This window comes from Chenopodium quinoa, unplaced genomic scaffold, assembly GCF_001683475.1.
Source record: "Chenopodium quinoa cultivar QQ74 unplaced genomic scaffold, ASM168347v1, whole genome shotgun sequence".
Classification (NCBI taxonomy): Eukaryota; Viridiplantae; Streptophyta; class Magnoliopsida; order Caryophyllales; family Amaranthaceae; genus Chenopodium; species Chenopodium quinoa.
The window spans coordinates 950690-968962 of record NW_018743858.1 but is presented as its reverse complement, the minus strand read 5'-3'; the positions used below and the strand labels follow the sequence as shown (position 1 = coordinate 968962).

General features: G+C 40.8%; 2 protein-coding genes across 2 annotated transcripts; both read left to right on the top strand.

Moving 5' to 3' along the window:
* Positions 1–13570: 13570 nt before the first annotated feature.
* Positions 13571–14050, top strand: LOC110686463. Its single transcript, XM_021863088.1, has one exon. The coding sequence runs from the start codon at positions 13571–13573 to the stop codon at positions 14048–14050; it is 480 nt and encodes a 159-aa protein (XP_021718780.1).
* A 66-nt stretch (positions 14051–14116) lies between these two features.
* On the top strand, positions 14117–14560 carry LOC110686462 (la-related protein 1-like). The gene has a single exon (XM_021863087.1). The coding sequence runs from the start codon at positions 14117–14119 to the stop codon at positions 14558–14560; it is 444 nt and encodes a 147-aa protein (XP_021718779.1).
* The last annotated feature ends 3713 nt before the right edge of the window (positions 14561–18273 follow it).

The window sequence follows — 18273 nt, the reverse complement described above, 5'->3', positions numbered from 1 at the left end:
CAGGCGCTTGCCACTTCAACAATCAGAACTGAGTTGGAGGCGGCCTAAAAACGGAACGAAGAGTTGGAGAAGACGGTCAAAAGTCTTCGAGACGAGTTGCGTGCACTCAAAAACATTGCCCATAAGGTTAAAGGGCCGCAGAAGTCTTTGGAGACGGTCAGGGTACGCCTGGAGGAGCAGGAGGCGGCCATCACCAAAGATCTTAATGCGAAGGTCGGGACCGATAAGCTGGCTCTAGCCTAGGCCATGATGGAGGACCCGGCCAATATTATGAAGATGACCTGGTCGTCCCTCTTCCTTAAAGCTAGCTATGCCGCATGGGATTCCAAATTCAACGCTTATACTTAAGAGTACAACAGAAGGATCATGCAGCAGGCGGCTGAGGAAGACGAGCGAGAGGAGGAGGCGACCGGCTCCAGCTCCGAGGAGGAAGAAGAGGTAGTGGCCCTACAGCCAATGGAGGTGGATGCGCCTAAAGCTCCTGCCCCTGAAGACGAGTCAACAAAAGAGGATGCTATGAAGAATCAAGCGCCCGTCGTTGAGCTCGATCAGCCGGCAGTTGAGAGCCAAGCCCCTCCCAATGTTTAAAGCTTTTATTTTTTTCAACTTTCCACCGGCCTGTGTGCCGTTTGTTTCCTTGTATCTTTACCCGACCAAGGGGTCGGGGTTATGAATATTTTGTCGGTCTTCATGGCCGGCTGTTTTATATATGAATCTGGCAACCACGTTTTGGTTGCCTTTGATCACAAAATCTTGTTTATGCTCATTTTTGCCAAGTATAGAGGGTCCTTGACGTCTGCTTGAATGCCATACCGACTGTTTCGGCTTGTATGTTTTTTAGATTTTTGCAATTTTAGAATTTTGCCTAGAATTTTGCAAGCAAAGTTTATCAAGTACCGGCCGCCTATGCCCCCGGACGACTTATTGTCTTGGCTCCAGATTGGCGACCAGTCGGTTTCCCAATGTATTTTAGGAAACACGTTAGGTCTGTTTTACTTGACTAAGTTAGAAGGAACATGCCGCTTATAATCGGGCCGCCTGTTCGTTGAAGTAGAAATAGAGTCCTTGCTTGCCTTTAGCCAGGCGGACTTATCATAGCTTTTTGGATCCACACTAAGTATGAGAGAGTGACTATGAGCTATCTTTGAGATTACCCATTCGTCATTTTCATGCTTGAGTAGTAGAGGTACCAGGCAGCTGATGCCGGCTGATCCCCTTGATTCGCCAAGTGTTGCTTGGTTATTTACTCAATAGGTGTTCACCTAGTAGGAGTAGTGATTTGAGAGTTCCTTTTGCTAAAAAACAGGCGGACTCTTTATACCTTTTAGGTTCCATACTAAGTATGTGGGAGTGACTATGAGTAATCTTTGAGATTACCCAGTCGTCAACTCTCTTGCTTGAGTAGTAGAGGTACCAGGCGGCGGAGGCTGGCTGATCCCCTGGATTCGCCAATTTTTGTTGGTTATTAACTCAAGAGGTACCCCCTGTACTTATCCCAAGTGATACAGGCGGTTATCCGACTCGGATGTCAACTGCTAGCACTTGTTTGGTTAGTGTTAGAGATATCCTTGTCTCGAAACGGCTACGTGGTTCGTCCTTGGGGGACAGTCGTTTATGTGGTTCGTGTTTAGTTTATAGAGCATTATTCCACCCAAAAGGGAGCTGCTCTCTGCGACGAATCTCATCCGGATGGATGTCGCCGGACGTCTGCTATGATGCTGGGACAGGTCGTATTAGTTTTAAAGAGAGGATCAGTTGGCTTGGCGCTTGGACTGACCGCTATAGGCCTTATTTAGTTCATGGCGAACAAAGGTGCTAAGTTGCCTTAGACCTCAAGTATAGAGGAGTAGCCGTCTGTTTGGTTCAGGCGACCACATTTGATGGAGAGTAGCCGGTTGTATAGCTACAGGCGGCGTGCCCCTCTTAATTCAGTACATATTAGAGTAAAATGGAGAGTAGCCGCCTGTTTTACCAGTTGGCATGCCCCTCAATTGATGAAAAATGGAGAGTAGTCAGCTCCTAAATGAAGCAGGCGACATGCCCCTCTATTTACAATATAAATGAAGCAAAATAGCATGTTTTATTAGTAGCTCTCGACTATTTACATCATTCAAAAATAATACTTCTTTAGATTATCTACATTTCAGGTTTGAGGTAAGGGTTGGCCGTCTGTTGTTTCCAGGTGGTAGGTGCCGTCCCGAACCTCTTCATAGATTCGGTAGGGTCTTTCCCAGTTGGGAGTTAGTTTACCTAACTCATTAGCCCTACCGACTGCTTCCATCTTTCGTAGTACAAAGTCCCCCACTTTGAGTGGACGCCTATGTACTCTTTTGTTATATGCCCTTGTCATTCTCAGGCGGTAGATTTCATGGCGCAGGGCTGCATTGCCCCTTCGTTTTGGGAGTGAATCCAATGCCAGACGCATGGACTCCCAATTTGTCTCTTCGTCATAAAGCATTATTCGAAGAGTCGGCTCGTAGTGCTCAATTGGTAGAACAACTTCTGCCCCATAAGTTAGGAGGAATGGAGTATCTCCAGTTGCCCCTTTTTTTGAGTCGTCCTAATGGCCCAGAGAACATGTGGTAGTTCGTCTGCCCATAAGCTGCCTGCTCTTTCAATTTTCTTCTTAATACCGTCTGAGATGATTTTATTGAAAGCTTCTACTTGGCCGTTTGCTTGTGGTCGGCCGACTGATGCAAAACAATGTGAGATGCCTTGGTCTCCCAGCCAATTTTTGAGAACAGACGTCTCAAATTGGGGACCATTATAAAAAACCATAGACATGGGCACCCCAAACCGAGTGATGATATTTTTCCAGATGAACGAGATCACGTCCTTTGTCTTGATACCCTTAACTGCTTCTGCCTCCACCCATTTGGTGAAATAGTCAACTGCAACCAGTATGTACCGCCTGCCGCCTGTTGCAGGCGTATAGGGACCTAGGATATCCATGCCCCACTTAGCGAAGGGTAAGGGACTATGGATGGCCGTGAGGTCTGTGGCCGGACGATGGATTAGCTTGCCAAACCTTTGGCACTTGTCACATTTTTTAACCATTTCTATGGCATCAGCTTCCAATGTAGGCTACAAGTAACCTTGTCGCCAAGCTCTTCTTCAATGCTTCTCTTTTCCATAACTTCCCTGAAGACGGTCCTTGGAGTGTCACAGGAGGCTGAAGATGCCAGCTTTGAGAGAGCATCCGCCTGGCTGTTCTCGGACCTGGGTACTTGAGTTAGATGAAACTCTTCAAGTGACCAAGCCGCCTTTCGTACCGCATGTAAATATTTAATCATGGTCGGATGGGTTGCTTCGTATTCGCCGTTGTACTGGCTTACTATCAATTGTGAGTTAGAGCAGGCGTCTATTTTTCTTGCCCCAGCCGCCTTGCACATGCGGATACCGGCTAATAAAGCTTCATATTCCGCCTCATTGTTCGAGGCTTGGAAATTAAAACGTAGAGCATACTCGTACCTGTCGCCTTCTGGCGACTGACATAAGATGTCTGCACCACAACCATTCAAAGTGGAGCTCCCGTCTACATAAACCTTCCAGACTTGGTCTGGAATTTGAGAATCAGAGGGCCGAGTCATCTCTACTATAAAGTCAGCAAATGCTTGTCCTTTCGCTGCTTTTCTTGGCTCGAACGTAATTTCAAGGCTCTGAATTTCTATTGCCCATTTGATCATTCGGCCTAACAACTCCATGGTTGTCAGTAGCCGCTTGATTAGCTGGTCTGTGTATACCATGACTGAATGTGCCAAGAAGTAAGGCTTCAATTTTCTAACTGCCATGAAGAGGGCAAGGCCATATTTTTTTCATTAGGGGGTACCTCAACTCGGCATTCTTCAACATGTGACTGACCGGGAGCTGGCAGTCGTCCCTCTCAGCAAGGAGGACGACACTTAGAGCATGGTCAGACACTGCTAGATACATGTAGAGGACTTCTTTTGGCAAAGGGCTGACCAGCCTTGGTAAGGAGTACAAGTGTGCTTTCAGCTTCTGGAAGGCCGCCTCAGCATCCGGCCCCCATTCAAACATAACCTTCTTTTTTATTGCCTGAAAGAAGTAAAGGCATTTGTCGCCTGCCCGACTAAGAAATCTCCCCAGGGTCGCAAGACAACCTGTTAATTTCTGGACCTCACGGACAGTACGGGGCGACTGCATGTCTATGACCGCTTGCACTTTTTCGAGGTTAGCCTCTAAGCCCCTTTGATTGATAAGAAATCCGAGGAACTTCCCAAACTCAACTTCAAAAACACACTTCTTGGCATTGAGCATGACTTGGTGCCGCCTGAGTGTGGTGAATGTTTCTCGGAGGTCGGCTAAATGGCCCATCTTGAGTTTAGACTTCACAATCATATCATTTATGTACGCCTCGACGTTCCTCCCAATTTGGTCAAAGAAGACCGTGTTTATCATTCTCTGGAAGGTAGTCGGGGCGTTCTTCAAACCAAACGGCATGACCGTGTAACAGTATAGGCCCTGATTTGTGATAAAGGTCGTCTTCTCTTGGTCCTTCTTCCACAGGGGAATCTGATGGAAACCAGAGTAGGCGTCCATGAAACTCATTAAGGCGTGGCCGGCTGTAGAGTCGACTAGACTGTCGATCTTGGGCAATGGATAACTATCTTTGGGGCACGCCTTATTCAAGTCTGTGTAGTCCACACACATGCGCCGGGTACCATTCGGCTTTTTCACAAGTACAACGTTTGCAACCCAGTCAGGGAAATAACACTGCCGAATGAACCCTGCATCAAGTAGTTTTTTAACCTCGGTGGCGGCCGCCTGGCTTCTTACTTCACCATGGTTCCGCTTCTTTTGCCCGATCAGCTTCTTTTTCGGATCCACGGCTAACTTATGCACTGCCAAGTCTGGACTTATACCTGGCATCTCATGTACTTCAAATGCGAAAATATCCTTGAATTCCTTCAAGAGTTGGTGAAAATCATCACCAAGTGCCGCAAGAGCAGTCGTCCTAACCTTAACTGTTCGGTCAGGACGTGAGTTGTCCAGGACGACGACCACATGTTCACTAGCCGGCTAAGGGCGGAACTCTTCTGACCGCTCCTCGGGCAGTGATTGCTATCGCTTTTCTTTTCTTTCGGCCCCCGGTTGGGCGGCCTTTCTTTTCTTGCCGCCTACTGCTTGGGCAGGCGCATCCTCCTTGATTTGTTCAAGGTCCGTTTTCTCTCCACTTGGGCAAGCAGTCGCCACAGTGGGTTTAATATCCGAGAGATAACACTCTCGTGCCATTTTCTGGTCTCCCCTTAGGGAGCCGACTGTTCCATCATCTTTCTCGAACTTGAGAAGCATGAGAGATGGAATGATGACAGCTTTGGAATTGTTCAGGGTTGGTCACCCTAAGATCATGTTATAGGCCGAGAGCTCTTTAACAACTAAGAACCGAACCACCATGTGACGGCCCTCCCTTTTCTCACCCACACGGATGGGTAGATCCACCCGTCCTACTGTGTGCCACTGGGTGTACGACGCTTCCTCCAAACCCTACTAAAGGGTGAGATACCGGATGTATGTAGTCAGGTTTGTACTTGAGCTTTGCCAAGCACTTGTTGCTGATTAAATCAGAGAAACTGCCGGTGTCTATGAGGATCCGGTCAACTCTCTGGTTGGCCACTTTACATTCAATAACAATGGGGTCGTCATGCGGCCCCCTAACGCCTCCCAAGTCTGCCTCTGTGATGACAAATTCTGGGAATGAACTCTTGGAGGTCCGTCCTTGGTTGACGGAATTAACATCTAACCGCCTGATGTTGTCTTTGTTGCCCCTGATAGTGGGGCCGCCTCCTGCGAAGCCGCCTGCTATAGTATAGACGACGGCATCGTCAGTTTCAGAACTGTTAGCCGATCGGTGCTTTTTCTTGGCCGTCTATTTTTGTTTGGGAGGAGCATTCCCCTTGGACTTCTTGACATATTAGTCAAGATCGCCTTTTTCTGCCAGGCGGTCCAGAAAGCGCTTGAACCTTATACACTCATTGGTTTCATGAACAATGTCTTTATGGAACTGGCAGAATTTGCTTTGGTTCCGGTTGCTAACCGAACCTTTCATGGCGGTCGGCTTCTCAATTGAGATCCGACCCTTGATTTCATTGAGGATAGCGCGGCTAGCCTTGTTGAACTCATACTTGAGGGAGTATGGTTTATTTTCTTTCTTCTTTTTCTGGGATGGCTGTTCAGAGGAGTCGGCCGCCCATATTTCTTTTTTCTTTTTCTCTTCTTTATTTGCCGACTGCTTCCCAGTATTACAGAGGTCGGTTGCCTGAATATAGGCATCCACCTCCATCATGGCCTCTTGGAGGGTGGTCACCCTCTTTCTGACAAGGTCAAATTTAAAGTTCGACCCGTCCTTAAGTCCTCTGAAAAAATCAGTATAGGCTACCCCATCCAGCAGCCCTTGTATCTGAAACCTCATCAGGTTAAACCGCCTGATGTAGGAACGGAGTCCCTCCTTCTCACCCTATTGTATGGTCTCCAAGTCAAGGGTCGTCTTTTTAGCAGGAATGTTCATCGCAAAATTTGAAGTGAACAAGTAAGCGAGGGTCTTGAAATTGTTTACGCAACCAGTCGACAAGTTGCCGAACCATTGTTCAGCAATGCCCTTCAATGTGGCTGGGAAGCACTTACACCATGTGGGGTCATCCAACCCTTGAAGGTACATAAGGTTGGTGAACGCCATTAGATGATCTTCTGGGTTTGTAGTGCCATCATAGGCTCCTACCAACACATTCTTCACTTTGGGCGGCTGGGCGGCCTTAATTATTTCCTTGGAGAAGGCGGACGACTGTTCTCTAAGTCTAAGCAACCTAAGTTGCCAGTCCAAAGGCTGGACGTTTCTTGCCGCTTGTCCTCCAAACTGAGTAGGCTGCATGAAGTATTGAGGTTGCGGCACGTATGGCTGGGGTGGCACATGCGGGGTCGCCTGGTTTTTCTAGGAGCCGGACCGGTGGGAGGTACCGCCTGTCTGGCTCTCATAATTTGAGTTCGAATATCTCAAGGAGGTATTGTGTAAACTGTCTTGAAAATCAGACGTAAAGGCCGACTCTGACAGTCAATCACTCTTCTTCTACTCTAGCAACATTCGAGCATCAGAGTATGTTTTCTTTGACCCATCCGGTTGAATATGACGGATGGGTTTTCTCTTTCCTGGTGAGGGAAAGCGATACTTCGTTAGGTCGATCACTGGCGGCTGCCTTACCCCAAGCTTTGGGTAAGGGGTCGCCTCACGATCTTTTACAGGCTTCTTCCTCCCAGACTGGGAGGGTCTTCTGGCCGATTGCTCCTTGGGTGGAGCAGGCGTCTTCTTATTGATAAGATCCTGGATCTCCCCTTTGAAGCTATTCATGAAGGTCATGAGTTCGCTTCTAGTGATGGGGGCAGTTCCCTCGGCCGCCTATTGATGATCAGGCGGCTGGTCGGCTGATTTACTAGATCCAGCCAAGCAATCCTGTCGTTCCTTCCTTTCGGAGGAACGAGTTCGTTGAGCTCTTAAGGTCCGTCTGAGGCCGTGTGAGTCTCGACCTCGACCTCATTGTCAGTATCTTGGTCAGTGTAGACCTGAGGGTCGTCCATAGGACGCTTCTCGCTTTGATTCGGTATAGACTGTGATGCCATCTCTAAAATACTCTCCCCACAGACGGCGCCAAAATGTTTCGGGGTTTTTTGATGTCCTGCGGGAGAGTTACAATTCCGGGACTGGAATCCTTGCGCCTGTACCTGCAAAACAACGGAAACTCCGGTTGGTGGAAGCTCCGCCTCCAACGATCAAGTTAGTACTTGTATGTGGAGTAAAAAGGTGCGGAAAGTAAAGGGTGATCTGGTTCCTCAAGGAGAAGAGTGATTAGTGTGTTTAGGCTTCTATAGGTGAGAGTAATTATTGCTGAATCAGTCTTAAATGAAGGTTTAATTACTGTATTTATAGCCTTGGGATGCGTGCCTAATTCTAGGGTTTTTGGTAAACCCTAGATCTGACCGGGCTTTTCTCGGGAAGTGGGCCTAGGTGGCCTCCTTCCAAGTTGGCAATTAGTGGGCCACATGGCGTGGTATGACTGGTCCATGGTGGACAAATAGCCATGTGCCACGTGGCAGGCTCTGAGAGGTCCAAATGGAGGACACTTGGCAGGACCTGATTGATCCACGTGGCGTACACTGATTGGGCGGGGAAAATCTCCTTATGACTCTGCATCTTTTATATTACCACTTGTGTCAAAAGCTTTGATTTCTGCTCTACTTGATGTAGCCTTAATGTTGATGAGAGGCCTCATTTCCATTTGATCATATTGAGGACATAGTGACATTGCCTTCCTCTTCTAGCTAAATTCAAAGTATTCACATTCAAATTTGTAGTGCCCCCTTAGAAATTTTTTTAAGTAAAATGTTTTGTCTTTTTACACTATACACCTAATTCATTTTGATTAATGTTAGTAATTTTTACATGAGAAAGAAACATAGTATTGCGAGTATTTGTTGGAATCGTCTCAATGAATAGTTTAACAATATTCAATTGTTATAATTTTTTTTTGTTGGAATCGTCTCAATAAATAGTTAAACAATATTCAATTGTTATAATTTTTACTTAGTCAAATTTTTGCATTGGCATACGTGTGAGCAAAACCGTTTCACTTTAAAAAAAATACGAAGGGAGTATATTAATGTCATATACTTCGTATGAATATTGGATCGGAATGATTACTTTTCTCAACTTCATCTCGCCTCACTTCCATGGTTGTTGACTGAGTTATGAATTATGTTTTGCTCCATCCAAGGAGCCATATGTTCCATCATATGCGTAAATTCATCTTAAAATGCGTCTAATAGTAAATTTTTGTTATAAAATAGATGAAAGAAAAATTAAAAAGGAAGATCTAGAGAGCAATCTTAGTTGATTTTCTTCATTATGCAATATCTATTATATATACATGAGAATAACGTAATTCTCCAAAGGCATTGAAGAGTCACAATAATGCAAAAGTTACAAAGGAAAACAATAAGGCAAAGGGAGTTACAAAGGGTTACTAAGAGATCGGAAGTAATAATGCTAAGGGGGTTACAAAGATATGCATAATGGACATACATAACTATATTTCATAATAATTTTGTTTTAATAATCTATTAATGTAAGTTAAATGAGATAGTGGGATACATGTTAATACTTTGAAGATTTTTTTTAATATACATATATAATTCATATTATGGCTTACCCTTTAATTTTGGAGAAGCCTCGTCGTAAGTGCTATTTGTGTTTGTTTTCTTTGATAAAATTTGCTCGTTAGGTAGTTGTTAAACTAACTGATATTAAAGTCTAAAGTCGTTGGTTCGTAATGCATTAGTCTTCTAAAGTGCCAATAGACTAGCTTTGAGTTATGTTGTTTCCTCATCCAAATCACGTCAAACTATTAGTATTTACCAAGCATAATCCACAAAGAGTGACATTTTAACAAATCATGTTTCTTTTTTTTTTTTCTTTTTTTTTTTTTTTTTTGGAAAGAACAACAAATCATGTATTTGAAAAGTGGGATGTGTTTTTTTATTTTTTTTTTCCAACCTAATTCATGCTCTAATCCCTCTATGAAAAAAGATATTTATCCAATCCACTCCTCCATTGCAACCTATATTTGTTTTGGAAATTTATACTACCTCCGTTTCATATTTTTTGTAAATTTAGAATATTTTATATCTTATAAATAATACCCCTAAACTGCAAAAAATAAGAAACGGAGGTAGTAATTCATTTCTCCAATTGTTTATTTGACCTAGTTATTCACATGCTCCCTTTTAACCGTCTTTTGTGAATTATTTCGTATAGGAAAATCATATTTTTGTGAGATCTTGTTAGAATAGTCTTCATAAATACTATCATAATATTTAATTTTTAAAATATTTATTTATTAATAGTTGACGATACTAATGCTTAAATTTATGAAATATCTAATTTTATACTATTTTGAGTTTTTGACATCGTAGATAACTTTGCCTTTGGTAACCACTTGTACGTTTACAAAAACTTTTGGGCACAATAGGTAGGGGTTAGTGTCAAGGGTTTTCGAAACGTTTAATTAAACCGGTTAACACGAACCGACACGGTTACAATAACAGCTCAGGTTAGTGTTGAGATTCCTAATGCGAAATTAACCCGACTCAACCTTCCTAAGAATAAAACCCTAATAAATTATGAAAATTTTGATAAATTTATCAAATAACATGACACGAACCGAATACGAAAAAGCGGGTTAGTGTCAAGGGTTTTTGGACACATTTTATGAAACGGCTAAACATGACACAACACGTAAATTAAATGGGTCGGGCTAGTGTTGAGGCTTCTCAACCCATTTAATTTCGCAAACAACACGAACACTACACGACTTGGTTGCCAACTCTAGCACTAGGTGTACAATAATTTTATAGTGCATCTCTCAGTTTGAGGTAAATTTTAACTACTTTTATACATTAGGAGTAATTTTAACGGTTAACTACATTGGTGAAAGAGATTTTACTGGTAAAGTAAAAAAAGGAAAGATTAATTAAGTAAATGAAGGGAAGTGGGAGGAAAATCACTTTACAAAATTTTGGCTTTCCATTTATCTCAAAATTGAAGGAATTTGACATGAAAGAGAAAAAAAAAAAAAGTTTGTAAATCAAATTTTCTTCTGTTCCCTTCATTTCCTTTTATTACCCACGCATTTGAAAATATATTTATTTTATCTTCTATTCTTATCCTATCTCTTATGCCTCCTTTCCAGACTCAAATTCCTTAACTAATAGAAAAATTGAAAACTAATAATCCCATCTTTGAGTTTTCTGCTCTAAACAATCACACATTTTTTAAATCTGGAAATAATCCCACCTTTGACCTATATCTGCTCAAAATGAGTCTTTTACCGGTTTGTCAAATTAGTAACTTGTTTAAGAAGGTTACTTGATACGTGTAACCTTTTTATTGGTTTTCTTTTTTTTAAAAAAAAAGGATAATTAAAAAAAATAATAAAAAAAACCCTTTCCCACTTGCCCTTTGCCGGACCACCAAGCACACAACCCCTGCTCCATCATTCACCAATAAGCTTTAATAGCCACAACAACTCCGATCAACTCACGCACAGCCGCAACCCACAACCACCTAACACTGCAGCCCGGAATCTTCAGTAACCTCCACATTTCCACCACTCGCCACCACAACACCGATCAGCTCACGCTCATCCCACGCCAACCACCTGACCAAGCCGCAACAACAACGCAGCCACCAGCCACACCAATCAACAACACTAATCACTCCCTTACCCTCGTCACAAAACCACCATTGCCGCCCAACAATAGGCAAAAAAATAGAGCAAAGCAAGAAATTAATGAGGTTTGGGCGAATTGAGAATTTGTTCGATCGAACCAAGCAAATTCAATTTCACCCAAAGAACCTGTCTCGAATTTCGGCCGAACGTACCCATGGTTCGACACTTCGACCGAACGGTGGTGATTTGACGATGCCGATTTTCGATGATGATGAACAACGGTGGTGATTCAATGATGAAGATTGATGATGAATTTGATAGTGTTTGAAGAAGGGGATCAAAGTCCAAGTTGGAGCAGCCAAATTGAAGAAGAAATAGGGGGCGGGTTTCGTGGGTTGCTGGGGTGGTCGGGTTTCAGGTTGGCTGGGGTGGTCGGGATTTTAGGGTGGTTGGTGTTAGGGGCGGGGGTTTTGAGGGTGGATGCGGGTGGTCAGGTTTCAGGGTTGCTGGAGTTGTGCTTAGCTATGGTGGGGTGGTCGAGGTTAGGAGAGAGAATGAAGGTGGTGGGGTGGAGTTAGGGTGGTGATGTGGTGGTGCTTATGGAAGGGTGGTGGTGATGTGGTGGTGCTTATGGAAGGGTGGTGGTGGTTATGGTGGTGTGCTAAGGTGGAGATGAGAGATTGAAAAAAAAAAATTAAAAAAATTAAAAAAAAAAAAATAAAAAAAAAATAATCTGTTAAACAAGTTATAGGTTAAAAGGCTCATTTTGAGCAGATGAGGGTCAAAGATGAAATTGTTTCCGGATTTCAAAAAGGTGGGATTGTTTTGAGCAGAAAACCCAAAGATGGGATTATTAGTTTCCATTTTTTGTTACTAATATTCAACCAAATAAAGCTAAAGAAATAAAGGCTAAAGAAATATATAACTCTATTTTTATATTGAGGTAATTTGAACTATTTTAGGACAACTTTGTATCCAATGTACAATAATTATTCTACACCCTACTTTGTTCAATGTTGTTATAAAATATCTAAATGTGGATGACTATTATCCCATATATTATCTAGAACATTCTAGAGTTGGGTATTTGATTTTATCCGATGATGGAACCCTATATAATATACATGTATATATATCCCCACTCTATGGAATAGTAAACTGATCTATTCTCTCTCCATCTCTCATATTATCTCCTTATTTTATAATACGTTATCAGCACCATTGTTCTACATTGATTTCAATATCAATTGAAGCATCTCATACGACAATCAAAGTAATTCCCAACATACTCTCAAATTTTTCCCCAATACTGCTACCCCTTGATTTCACGAACACCAACCAGAAAAGTAATTTCCCAAACCCCTCAGCCGATACCACCAATTCTTGTTCGTTGGGCTTGTTTTTACTCATTCTTGCACTCTAATTTTTAGGTAACTAGTACTATTCCTTAGATTAGATTTCACCTAGTTTAGAATGCATGATTTAGGCTTAGAGCAATTAAGAAAGTCGTATAAAATAATAATAATAATAATAATAATTATTATTATTATTATTATTATTAGTACGATCGTTAATTACCTTGTATAAAATCGGTTTTTAATTTGACGAAATTATGGACTGTTTCCCCCTACCGATTTTACGCGACTTATGTGCATCATGAGCCTGCTATCTTCCAGTTTCTTGTCTAATTTTCAAGAATCAAAATCCATGTATAAATTATGATCATTGTAGTAGATAACTATTTGTGCATTTCGGTTTCGTGGTGTATTTCTCCATAGGTTTGGTGCGTAATGCACCACTTGGATTTGATGATTTCATGGGGTTTATGTGAAACATGGAGTTGACTTTCATAGCTTATAATGATTAAATTAGTTGCTTGAATCTTAGTTTAATTGGGTCATGGTTTTAATTGATATAATTGATGTTTTGTGAAGTATAGAACGGTTTCGAGGAGTAATATAGAAGTGAGTTGTTGCCTACAATTTGTGTGAAAATAGCATGGGATTATTACTCTGATTATCACTTTAAAAATCATGCTAGGAGTTCATGTCATGTAATGTATTTTCAAGTATTTATTTTGAACTATGAGTAGTGATTAAAATATAAAAATAAAATAAAAATAAAAATTTAATGGAGAATGGAGTAATTAAGTTTTGTAAATGGAGTAATTTTAAAGTAGTGTGTATAGATTGACACACCGAGCAAGGCAGCAACTAGTGTTGCTTGATTCTTTCTCTTTTTTGTTTTTAATAATATGGACTGCCAATATTTATATATATATGTTATAATTTCATCTTAGTTCCTAATTTATATATTGTTTTATATATCAGTGAATCATGTCAACCCTTGCAAAACTCGAATTTGTTGCTCTTGATATTACTGGAAACAATTATCTGTCTTGGGTGTTAGATGCTGAAATACACTTAGATGCAAAGGGACTTGGTGATACTATTAAAGAAAACAATACTGCAACAAGCCAAGATAAGGCTAAAGCTATGATATTCCTTCGTCATCACCTTCATAAAGGCCTTAAGACTGAGTACTTGACTATTAAAGACCCACAAGTCCTTTGGAGTAATCTAAAGGAAAGGTATGACCACCAGAAAACTGTGATATTACCAAAGGCTCGTTATGACTGGTTACATTTAAGATTACAAGACTTTAAGTCTGTGAGTGAATACAACTCAGCCATGTTTAGAATTACATCACAATTGAAATTATGTGGAGAGAAAATCACGGATGCAGAAATGTTAGAAAAAATATTTTCTACTTTTCATGCAAACAATGTTGTCCTGCAGACACAATACCGTGAATAGGGTTTTACAAAATATTCTGATTTGATATCTTGTCTCCTTGTGGCTGAGCAAAGTAATGAACTATTAATGAAAAATCATGAATCACGCCCAACTGGCTCTACTCCATTCCCTAAAGCGAATGTGACATCCCATAGTGGGAAAGGGCAAAAGGCTAGAGATCACGCCAGCAATCGTTGTCGAGGTCGTGGTCGCGGCCGCGGACGCGGACATGATCGTGGTCGAGGTGGTCATTTTAGGAACTCATACTCTCACCAGAATTGGGACAATAAAGATGGAAATAAGAATGAGAAGGATAAATATGAAAATATATGCTACCGTTGTGGAGGAAAAGGCCATTGGTCTCGTGTGTGTCGTACACCAAAACATCTAGTAGACCTTTATCAACAATCAATCAAACAGAAAGGAAAGAAAGTGGAAACAAATTTGGTGTACGAGGATGGCGAAGGTGATTTTGATTACGGTGATACAACTCACCTGGAAGCGGCTGATTTCGCATATTTCATAATTTAATTTAAGTTATTTGATTTAGTGAATCTTATTTTAGTTCCTTTAATTCTATTACAATATGAATCCCTTTGGAGCTCAATCATTGACCAATGGTGAAGATTTATGTCTAGTTAATAGTGCTACCACGCACACCATACTTAAAGATAAGAATATTTTTCACAATTGGTGATGAAAGAGATTAGTGTGAGTACTATATCAGGTAGTACAAGAATTATAGAGCAAATGTATTATTGCCAGGGGAACAAAATTGGAAATTATTGATGCATTATACTCCCATAAGTCTCAAAGATACTAAGTTTTAAAGATATTCAAAAAAATGGATATCATATTGAGACAATTAGTGAAGGAAATAATGAATTCCTTCAAATCACAAGTATAACTCAAGGCAATAAACTTATTATGGAGAAATTACCTACATTCTCCACTGGTTTGTACTATACAAAAATCGATACAATTGAATCACATGCTATAGTAAACCAGAAGTTTACTGATAACTTCAAAGTTTGGCATGACCGGTTAGGCCATCCCGGTTCAATAATGATGCGAAAAATAATCGAAAATTCATGTGGACACTCATTGAAGATCCAGCAGATTCTTCATAATAATTTTTCATGTGCTGCTTGCTCAATAGGAAAATTAATACTCCGACTATCACCAGCTAAAATAAATTCCGAATCAATTACTTTTCTAGAACGTATACAAGGGGATATATGTGGACCAATTCATCCCCCGTGTGGGCCATTTAGATATTTCTTGGTTTTAATAGATGCATCAACTAGATGGTCACACGTATCATTGTTATCAACTCGCAACCTGGCGTTTGCGAGACTACTTGCTCAGTTGATCAGATTACGAGCACATTTTCCAAACTTTCCTATTAAAGCTATTCGTCTTGATAACGTTGGTGAATTCACATCCCATGCCTTTGATGAATATTGCATGTCAATCAGGATTAGTGTTGAACATCCTGTAGCACATGTTCACACACAAAATGGTCTTGAAGAATCATTAATTAAGCGTTTACAATTGATTGCTAGACCATTACTTATGAAATCTAAGCTCCCAATTTCTGCTTGGGGGCATGCTATATTACATGCAGCAGCACTAATTCGCATCAGGCCGACAAGTCATCATAAGTTCTCCCCATCACAATTGGTTTTTGGTCAGGAACCAAATGTATCCCATTTGAGAATATTTGGATGTGCAGTATATGTTCCAATTGCTCCACCACAACGCACTAAAATGGGCCCTCAAAGAAGACTAGGGATATATGTTGGATATGAATCTCCATCGATAATTAAGTACCTAGAGCCGACGACAGGAGATTTATTTACGACTCGTTTTGCAAATTGTCGTTTGGATGAATCAGTTTTTCCAACATTAGGGGGAGAAAATAAATAGCTGCAAAAGGAAATTAGTTGGAATGAATTATCATTATCTCATCTAGATCCTCGTACTAAACAATGTGAATTGGAAATCCAAAAGATAATTCATTTACAAAACTTAGCAAATCAATTGCCAGACTCATTTACTGACCCAAAGAAAGTGACAAAGTCACATATACCAGCTGAAAATGCTCCGATTAAAATTGATGTCCCAGAAGGACAAGCCCAAGTTGCAAGTGATTTTAAAACACGCCTAAAGCGTGGTAGACCCATCGGTTCCAAAGATAAAAACCCTCAGAAGAGAAAAGGAGCAACCATTGACAATGGCCAGACCGAGGAAGCTATAAATTTTGAAGGATCTCCAGAAGAGACCTTAGACATGATGGAAAAGGATATTCAGGTACCTGACAATGAAGACATTTCAACAAATTTTATCATGTCTAGAACTACATGGAACCGAAACCAAATCGACGTCGATGATGTTTTTGCATGCAATGTAGCATTAGATGTCATAAATGATGATGAGGATCATGAGCCAAAATCCATTGATGAATGTAGACAAAGAAGTGATTGGCAAAAATGGAAAGAAGCAATTGAAACTGAATTGAAATCTCTCGAAAAAAGAGTAGTATTCGGACCTGTAGTTCGTACACCTGAAGGTGTAATACCAGTGGGATATAAATGGGGCTTTGTACGAAAAAGAAATGAAATGGTGATATTGTAAGATACAAGGCCCGATTAGTTGCACAAGGATTCTCACAAAGACCCGGTATTGATTATGAGGAGACATACTCTCCCGTGGTGGATGCAACTACTTTTAGATTTCTAATCAGACTTGCAATAAGAGAAGGACTTGATTTACGCTTGATGGATGTAGTCACAACTTACTTATATGGCCCACTGGATAATGATATATACATGAAACTCCCAGAAGGATTTAAACTGCCAGAAGCAGCAAATGGAAGTTCTCGAGAACAGTACTCAATAAAATTGAATAGATCTCTATATGGATTGAAACAATCAGGGCGCATGTGGTATAATTGACTAAGTGAGTACTTGTTGAAAGAAGGGTATAAGAATGACCCTATATGCCCATGCATTTTTATAAAGAGATTTGTATCAGGATATGTCATAATTGTAGTATATGTTGATGATTTAAATATTATTGGAACTCCTGAAGAGATTTCAATAACAATGGAGTGCTTAAAGAAAGAATTTGAAATGAAAGATCTTGGAAAAACTAAATTTTGCTTAGGGTTACAAATTGAACATCTAAAGAATGGAATCCTTGTGCACCAGTCAACATACATAGAAAAGGTTCTTAAGAGATTTTCTATGGATATAGCACATCCACTGAGTAGCCCTATGGTTGTTAGAGCACTTGATGTAGAAAAAGATCCCTTCCAACCTCGGGAGAATGATGAAGAAATTCTTGGTCCTAAAGTACCATATTTAAGTGCAATAGGGGCATTAATGTATCTTGCTAGTCATACACGACCCGACATATCATTTTCAATAAATTTGTTAGCAAGATTTAGCTCATTCCCCACCCGAAGGCATTGGAATGGGGTTAAGCATGTACTTCGTTACCTTCAAGGTACGAAAGATATGGGTTTATTTTTCTCTAACCTATCCAAAGAAGGTTTGATTGGTTTTGCAGATGCAGGGTATATGTCTGACCCTCATAATGCTAGATCACAAACTGGATATGTGTTTATGTGTGGAGGTACTTCTATTTCTTGGCGTTCTATGAAACAAACAATTGCAACTACTTCTTCTAACCATGCAGAAATTCTGGCAATCCATGAGGCTAGTCGTGAATGTGTATGGTTAAGGTATGTAATTCAACATATACAGACATATTGTGGCATAAACTCCGAGAAAGAAGTTCCAACAACTTTATATGAGGATAATGCAGCATGCATCGCCCAGCTTAAGGAAGGGTATATCAAAGGTGATCGAACAAAGCACATTTTACCAAAATTCTTCTACACTCATGATCTACAGAAGAATGGTGATATAAAAGTCCTTAAGATTCGCTCGAGTGAAAACTTGGCAGATTTGTTTACTAAGGCACTCCCATCCGCCACATTAAAAAAGTTAGCTTACGGCATTGGATTGTGTCGTCTTAAAGATCTCAAGTGATATAGTCACGAGGGGGAGTTAATGCGCGCTGCACTCTTTTTTCCTTAACCATGGTTTTTCTCACTGGGTTTTCCTGGTAAGGTTTTTAACGAGGCAGCATCTTATGCGCATTACAAATTATTTTGTACGGGTTTTCTAGTAAATTTTTTTTATCGTTTATAGTCATCCAAGGGGGAGTGTTGTAAA

Bases quoted from the DNA above. Each gene is read 5' to 3' on its own strand.
- LOC110686463 (XM_021863088.1), top strand. From the start codon at position 13,571: ATGTCAACCCTTGCAAAACTCGAATTTGTTGCTCTTGATATTACTGGA.
- LOC110686462 (XM_021863087.1), top strand. From the start codon at position 14,117: ATGAAAAATCATGAATCACGCCCAACTGGCTCTACTCCATTCCCTAAA.